The sequence below is a fragment of the Pinus tabuliformis genome, chromosome 4_1 (assembly GCF_031772625.1).
Source record: "Pinus tabuliformis cultivar Carrire ecotype Pingquan chromosome 4_1, CPIR1, whole genome shotgun sequence".
Classification (NCBI taxonomy): Eukaryota; Viridiplantae; Streptophyta; class Pinopsida; order Pinales; family Pinaceae; genus Pinus; species Pinus tabuliformis.
The window spans coordinates 861835061-861844087 of record NC_142303.1 but is presented as its reverse complement, the minus strand read 5'-3'; the positions used below and the strand labels follow the sequence as shown (position 1 = coordinate 861844087).

Genomic DNA, 9027 nt, shown 5'->3' with positions numbered 1-9027 from the left:
CAATCTCACCCAAACTGGTGCTGAAGTTATGACTGCTGTTGACGGATCGAATGATGGGTTCCATGGCTTCATGAATAGGCCTGATTTTTCCCAAAACCAAGGGTCAGAATCTAGAATACATTGTCTGCTTTCAAGATTTTCAAAATCTATTATAAAGAAACCCCTAGCACAGGGGTAGATATTAATTTCATCAGAAATGACAGGCTTCCATACCTCCGAGATCCAACTGTGGAGAGTTGTCAGCCGCAGCCAAAAACCATTGAACCGGCAGATTAGGGCACTTTCGGAAAACTTCAAAGCCTCATCAAATGAGGCCTGGACCACCTGGACAGTGGGAGCTGGGGCTTCACTAATGATATGGGCAGGAGCTTGCCCTCCAGAAGTGGAAGGAGATGAGCCAGCAGCTATTTTCGCGAAGCTGGGAGCCATATTTTACTTGCCCTTAGAACCCAGCTGCACAAAAATAAAGTAGAAGATAAGATTAGATCTAGATCTAATTGCATAAGATTAGATCTAGAACCTAGCCGTAAAGAAGATTAGATCTAGATCTAGATCTCGCTGCAGAAGATTAGATCTAGAACCTAGCCGCAAAGAAGATCTAGATCTAGCTGTAGAAGATTAGATCTAGAACCCAGCAACAATTAAAAGATTAAATTTTAAATGTATATTTTAATTGCATTTTCAAATTTATGTTTTTTAAAATTGCTACTAACTCTACTCAAAATAGCTATTTATTCTACTCCAAATAGTTACTTATTCTCAAGCTTAGATGGCATAAGGATGCCTAGTTTTGGCTATAACATTAGAGGATAAAGGAGGAGATCATCTTGGGGAATAAAGATAGTATAAAAAATACTATTACCATTAAGGATAAATTATGGGATGATAAGGGGGGAAAGGAAGCTAAGGTATTACAAGGATGAGATCAACCCCACCCTTATTAACTTGAATTATTCTTTGCCTTGACCAGTACTAAGAAGATAATGGAAATTGCAAAGATTAGAACTAATTATCATGAGTTTCATAGTGAAATCGCGCGTTGGACTATCCCCAAAACACCCTGGGACAAAAAAACCTACCACCTTTAGTATACAAAGAGGGTTGAAGATGAAAAACACTTTCTTAGATTGCCTTACTTGTACTTACATCTGTTCTCATTTCCAAAACATTTGTCACTTATCCAACCTTCCTGACTTGTTAAGTCAACATAACTATAGTGAGGTCATAGAAATGAAAGTTTAAATATTAATGTCCAATAGACCACAGTACTCATCTCCGTCATCGTTTTTAAATCACTAGATAACAAGAATTAGAGTGAATGGCAAAAGAAAGAAGAACAACGTGTAGTTGGATCATTGGAACTACCCTCTTGGATTGAACCACAACAACCCATATATATATTAAATCAAAAACAAATACCTAATTTAAAATTAAAAAACAAAAAAACATTTTTAGCACAAAAAAAATAGATACATAAAATGAAATACTATTGTCCATTACAAATTAACTTTGTACCCCCAAATCAATTATTTTTATAAATGAACTTGGTACGCAAAGTCTATCTTTACGATTTTAATCACAAATTACAAACTAGTCCATTGGACATTAAACTTTTAAATATAATCGAATCTCTTATAGTTTTCCAAATTACAGAAATAGCGATTGTTCAAACGCCACGTAGCTTCGATGATGATTCTTGCCTTTCGACAGGACTGAGTGGTCGCAAGAGCGCAGTCATTTATTTGCACAAATTTTCTAATTTTAAAGTGGGCTGTTGACAAAACGGGTGGCCTGTCATTCTCGTCGGAGTTAGCTCCCCAGTATGTCGAAGGGGTAATTTTGAAGGCCACAAATGCCAAAAAACATGAGGTTCGGGCCACTGGATTTCTCGAAGGACGGGAGATGCCTCGTCTGTTTGAGGTCCCCCTTGCCTGCTGTAGCAAATAGCGAACGGCGGTTGTTGTACTGCTTTATTTCTCACCACAAGTGGGACGTTCCTCTTTCATTTCATAAAGCCTGATAAGGCTGGAACGACTTTCCAGCACCCTACATCTCCTTGGTTAAAGGCCAGTGAGATTATCTTTATTCACAGGGTTCCGAGATCGACCCTCATCCGCCGCTGGCGATGGATGAGTCCAAGGAAACCGCAACGAAGCGCCCTCTGGAATCATCATTACCTTGGATTACGAATAGAGAGGAGACGGAGGTGGAGGCTGATTACCTCAATCCCATTCCGAAGCGATCTTGCACGACCAGAGACGGCGACAGCTTCGAAGAATTCTTCGCTTTGTTGCAACGGATCGAGGAATCACACAGGTATTGCTCCAGGACATGGAACCACCTCAACCGCCAAGAGTCCAAGGCGTCCTGGCGCCCGTCCTTCGAGTGGGAGGATTTCTCAAGTCGCGGGAATGGAACGCGCGACGTCAAGTCCCGCTTGTCCACCTTGAAGGCCAGCGATAGGCGGGTCGAGGAGAAAGAAGTCGTTCCCCACGCGAGTAACAATCCGGAATCGGGGGCCAATCCGAATCCGTCCCTGGAAGGCCTGGATCTCAACAGTTTACCGGCAGGGGTGCCCCAGTTCCAGTAGGTATTAGGTTTTTGTTGCTAAAGTAACCAGGGGGCAATTACAGGCCGAACTGTTACCAATATGGCCAAATGTCCTAAACGTCCACATGCAGATTTAGCATAAGTATGTATATAATCTCTGATGTTATTTTTCATCTAAATCATATCAGAAACCATATGTTTTGCATCTAAATTATATCATTGCCTATAATTATCGTTTATAAATGCCCTGACATTTTTGGAATGAAACTGCTGGTTTATTGCCTTCAATTCTGCGTTATGTATTTTCATCTATGAAAAGTTCTTATTGGTTTCCCATAGTAATGTAAATGCAAGATCATGATAATTTATTTTAATAAAGAATGAGTATAACCGGCCGCATATACCAATTGCTTATAGGACGTTTAGAACGTGGAACCATATCTGTACACGCCAATATCTAAAACTCGTACTTTAATTTGTGATTGTAATGATATGTACTTGCTGTGTGTGAAATTTTGTCAAAGGAAAATTTTGTGGAGAAATATTTGGCATTTCTCACAATGTGTGTTGTGATTGTATAAAAGCAAGTGATGTTTGTAGTGATTGTATTAATGTAATAATATTTTTGTTTAGATAGCAGCTTTCATGTATTTAATCGGTATGAAATAAAGTTATTTACCATTATTTATGGTGATTGCATTAATGTAAATAGATTTGTTTGTGTCAATTGTAAATTTCAGTTTTTTGGATATCTAAAACTGATTAAAACTGATTTGTCGATAAATCTAGAAATCCCTGCGTTTTGCTAAGACCATGAATTCTAGCTATCGAGAGAATTAGTAACGTTTTGCTGAGATTTGCATTTTGTTTACCCGATTTGTAAGCATGTTTATGATTTTTGTATTATTTCCAATAGTATTAATTAAGTAGTATGTGTAGCCCTTTGGCAGGGACATTATAATGAATGGATTGGCAGCAGCATTAAGAGAGGCACGAACCATATACTGAGATCATTTTCAAATATTTTACATAAAGTTTAAAATACTCGCCCATGAAAATGCTAATGGACCCAATTTTGTTGCCTCCCACAAAATTTTAAACATCAAAATGTTTTCGACTTAGTCACCGGAGAATCCATAGTAAGAACCATTTTCCGCCAACGTTTCAAATCCGAACGGGAATCTATCATGAAGACAACTTAAATGCTTGATAGAAGAAGAGCTTATTTTAAACATCAAAATGTTAAATACTTCATTCAAATTCTGAATCAAGGATGAACATAGCGTTACGAGTCCGTGGTTTCAGTTTCGTTTTGCATTTAAAATTTTACCTCAAACAAATAATATGTTTGCATTTCACTCAAATACCGAACCAGGTATGAACATTACAAACCGGTGATTACAATTTCGTTAGCACTTAATAGTTGTGACTTAGAACTTATATATGTTTTTCAATAAATTTAAAAATCCCTGCGTATGTTTTGCTAAAAAGTATGTGTATTCTAGTTATTGAAAGAATTTAGTGAAGTTTTTGCTAGCGATTGCATTTTATTTATAGGAGTTGTAATCATATTTAAGATTTTTGTCTGTGATTTTCAGCCATATTTCAATATTTGTTGAGAGAAAGGCTGAACGGTGAGAAGAGTAAGAACGACTTTGAGATGTAATTTAACATACTTGTTCTGAAAAAGAGATCTAATTGGAAGAAAGTTGTTTGAGTTGTTAAATAATGCTACACATGGTTTGAAGTTGGTTACTTTGAGGATGCAAAACCATAAAGAAGTACAAAAGTTAGCTGGTTTGTTAGTGGAATATGCCGTTTAAGTCGCCATTAGTGGGGTACTTGGTTGACTTTGTCGATTCCAAGCCGAGTCGTACCTATTTGGCGAAGGCCTATCAATTGAGTAGGTAGTCGACTTTGTCGATGCCAAGCTCAATCGACCGTCGTATGTGAAGGTTATCAATTCAGTTGTCGGTAGACTTTTCATTACCCTGTGAAATCAAATCGAGATATTTTTAATATTAAATGGAAAAATGATTTGTTAACTAGCATTATGCAAACTTGTCTAGAAATATATAGACTTTTAGTACTTATATAATAATGTAAGAATAGAATTAAAAATTGAAAGTTTAACATTTTGCAAACTTGTCTAGAAACCTATAGACTTTTAGTTCTTATATAATGATGTAAGAATAGAATTAAAAAATAAAATATTTAGTTTTAGGAAAACATGTCTATTGTACAACAGTGACCAAAAAAACGTTAAAATATAAAGTAGTTTTATGTAATTTTTTTTTTTTTTTAAGAAAATCTCATAAATATAAACAAAATTAACTATTCATTTAATTTCACCCAAGTCAATCAAATTTCTTATTATTTAACTTCACCGAAATCAATCAAATTTCTTATTATTTTGAATTCCTACAGAATTAGTGCAACATTTTTGTTTCGTTATCTTTTGGGAGGCTTGACAACAAAATTACCACATGCCCTCAAGTATAGAGTTTTCTATCATATGACATGTTATTTATATAACACTTGTCCATGATCATTTCAGACCAGTGTTGTATTTGTTGCACAACGTAGGTGTTGCACTCATGTTATCTCTTAATAAAGCACCTAGGTTTCAACGTTTATAAGACCCTGGTGCTTTAAAAAAATAACGATCGTGCTACCTGCTTTTTAACGGACATTGTGCCTGTATATTATAGAAGTGCACAGCAAGTATCAGTCGGCAAAATCAAGGAACTCTACTGAGTTTTAATAATGCTAAACCACGGTCATGCACCCAAACAAATTGATTAGAAACAATACTTTTCATCGTTTCTTCATATTGCTTTGAGATTTGGATCCTTCTTATGCCATAAGGATTTACTAGATCCTTTTATAAGAAGAGCTTCGACTTAAATCACATATAGAAAGACCTTTGTCACGCGTTTCGAACCAGCAAGTGTGGCTCATCGTCAGGACAACTTGTCCTGACGATGAGCCACACTTGCTGGTTCGAAACGCTTCGACAAAGGTCTTTCTATATGTGATTTAAGCCGAAGTTCTTCTTATAACTGCTATGGATCACAGAAGTCTCAATTCAACAATTGACTCCCTACTAGATCCTTATTAGTTTTCAAAAGTGTTATCGTCAATTTCCCGAAATGTGATCACTGGTTTTTAGAAGTGTGATCATGAGTTTTCAAAAAAGCGATTATGAGTTTCCAGTGATGTCATTATTTGTCTTCAATAGTGTAACATGATGTATTTACTCAAACATTATGTATTTTGTCTAAGTGTTGTCAGCTAGGTTGTCCCCCATCTCCATACAGGCCAAATTCTAGGAAATAGTGTGGTGTCATTGTTTGTCTCCAATAGTGTAATATGATGTATTTACTCAAACATTATGTATTTTGTTAGTGTTGTCTCCTAGGTTGTCCCCCATCTCCATATAGGCCAAATTCTAGGAAATAGTGTGGATGACCCCACCTTCCTACACTCCTTTGGGCTTTCAAGCTACTTTGTAGGTAACAAGGGGTGAACCCTCACTATCTCTTAAAGCAAGACACCTAGAAGTGAAATTCCAATCTTTCAGATATTCTTCATCTTCGAGCAACTGAATCTTCTTGTAACACCCTCCTCCCACATCTACCCTAGCAACTGGCTAGCCAGGGTAAACATGCGATGAGAGACCACTATGATATGATTTGACTTCCTAAGTCACATTAAGGAAGTGGAACCGACGGAAACACACCATACAGACATCCAACATCATCAACAGACCCCTTAGAGAATAAGTTAGCCACTCAGTTGGGTCGTAGTCACTCTCATGCTATGGGCAAGGAGCGACCAACAACCTAAAGTCACTCTCACAGGCCTGCCTGCCACCAACTGCGGACCAAATTGTTAGTGTTGTGCGAGCGTCCCTAGGATTTAAGCCACCCTTTTAGGCTTAGAGCCCACGACATTGCCCAGAACTGATCCATCTCTTCAAATCAGTAAAGTAAGAGGGAAATGAAAGTACTAAAGAAAATATTTGTTCAAGACCTTGACTGGATCCCTACTAGCCATGACAGGCATTTCGTTAAGCATATCATTGACATGTAATCTTCAGGTGCAAATAACAGAGTTAAGTGTAGGGATCTCATACTTTTCTGAGAATCGCTATCAACCATTTTTCTGCATTATCATCTATTAGGTCATAGACACATTATCCATTCACATACAAGTAAAAATAAAATGTGCATATAACCTGCATAATAGGAACAAAAATACAATAAACGTATCGGCCATTAGATCCATAAATACATTGATACCTTTACACATGAGAATCAAGGGAATGGATATATCATTAATTAATGCAATGAACCAACCGGAGATGGGACTATCATGTTCCACCCGACGGTAGAATGGTTGAGCCAAATCTCTCTTCAACCATTCGCCCCTGTGCCATATTCCAAGCATGAATGTGGGATCTCATAAAACACATCAATAAAAACTCATCTAGGGCTTCCAAAGGTCATCCACCTCAACCCATCAAATAGTGATTCCACCTCACGGTCGAAGATCACCAAAATCTTCATCGAATTGGTCTTCGTCCAAGTCTTTCAGGGCTTCTAGAGTGTTTTTCCAACCAAGGCTTCCGAAACTAGTAACTCAACCCATATCTTATGCAAGGCTTCCAGAGTGTTTGTCCAACCAAGGCTTCTAGGACCATTAACTCAACCCAGCAAGGGCTTCGAGAGCGTTTGTCCAACCAGGGCTTCTAGGACTAGTACCTCAACCCAAGTTGTTATAGGGCTTCCATAGCATTTGTTCAACCATGGCTTCCAGGATTAATAACTCAACCCAAGCTAAGGAAACATGAGAACCAACCAAAAACAAGCAATGAAAGTAAACCCACGACCACCATGGCTATCCAGGAAATGGCAAGGCTAGGTAATCCATTATCAATTCAGACAATCCTCCATGCCAATGACATATCACAACCAAGAAACCACATGGATATGCCAAGCATGCCAAAACTAGTGAAGAAATCATACATGCAACTCGGTACCTACAAGAAAATTTGATGTAGTTGCTGACGTCGATGCCTTTTCGCGCTTTCTTGTTCTTTCCTTTCCTTCTTGCTCCAAGAATCCAAGTATGCCACACCCTCCAAGAGTGATCCAAGAAATCTCTAAGTATCCAAGAGTATGAGAGAGAGAGAACAATGAGAGAGATCCAACACTAAACTGACAAAAAGTTACCAACTGATCCTCATAATCCTTTTTATGAATGAGGCCTCTATTTTCTTCATTTTCCATTATTTTCCTTCATCTTCCTCCTCACATGAAATCTGTGACCTTTCACCTCCCTTTTTCTCCTAATTTCCATTATTTTCAAAAATAAATGTGAAAAAATGTTTTTTTTTTCCTTTTAGTGCCTTAGTCATTGCCTTTTCCAATTTCCTTAGCCATAAACAACCAAATGAACATCCCCTAGGATGTATTGCCAAACATTTAGCTTGGAATAAGTGTCCCATTCATCTGTGGTTATTTTTTTTAACTTTATTACATGGAATTTTCATGAGGGATGTTACAAAACCCTCCTCCTTAGGGGACACCATTCTTGGTGTCCAATCACACATATGCCTCAACAACCTACTGAAAGAAGACATATTGCTCATGGAGCTTTATAACACAGCTTGATGCAATATTTACAATGAAATATCTGCTCAAGACAAAACATCATGAAAACATGACAACATACCACATATTGGAGCTTTATAGCACATGTCATTACAATATTTACAATGATCATCCGGTTGAGTGCCAACTCATATAACATCACAACATCATGATAACATAACAACATACCTCATAGTGGAGCTTATGATATAGCTCGTTACCATATTTACATCCATACACGAGTGTACATATAGCAACATCATCAATAATATATATACCAAAACATATATCAAACACATACTAACATCATATCTAGGCATATATCAAAACATCATATAGCATATATCAACTATCATAAAGCATATATCAATCATCATAGGCATATACTAAACCAACATAAGAAAATCCTAAACCACCATAAATCATATACCAAGGCATCATAACCAAATACTAAAACACCAGAAGAAATCACCAAACCACCATATCAAAGCTTTTTTTCCTCAACTAGCAAGCAAGGAAGGATACATGGCTCGCATCTGATCTGACATCTCCCATGTAACTTCATTGGGACCAAAGTGCTTCCATCACACTTTAACTTGCTCTATTTCTCGGTTCCGGAGCATGAAAACCTTTTTCTACAATATACACTTAGGCTTCCACTGGAATTCTCCATCTGGTTCCACCTGCAATACAGACCAGTCAATCACATGATCAACATCCTCAACATACGTCTTAAGCAAAGATACATGGAAAACATCATGGAATTTCATTGTGGGAGGTAGCGTAAGTCAACAGGCTACTGGCCCAATCTACTCAATAA

The 9027-nt window shown here is 37.4% G+C and overlaps 1 protein-coding gene across 1 annotated transcript; it reads left to right on the top strand.

Annotated features, from left to right (window-relative positions):
* Positions 1-1896: 1896 nt before the first annotated feature.
* On the top strand, positions 1897-2838 carry LOC149178926 (uncharacterized). Its single transcript, XM_089423742.1, has one exon. It carries the CDS (start codon positions 2126-2128, stop codon positions 2588-2590), a length of 465 nt encoding a protein of 154 aa, XP_089279868.1. The 5' UTR covers positions 1897-2125; the 3' UTR covers positions 2591-2838.
* Positions 2839-9027: the final 6189 nt, after the last annotated feature.

Excerpts from the sequence above, each read along its gene's own strand:
- LOC149178926 (XM_089423742.1), top strand. The coding sequence starts at position 2,126 with ATGGATGAGTCCAAGGAAACCGCAACGAAGCGCCCTCTGGAATCATCA.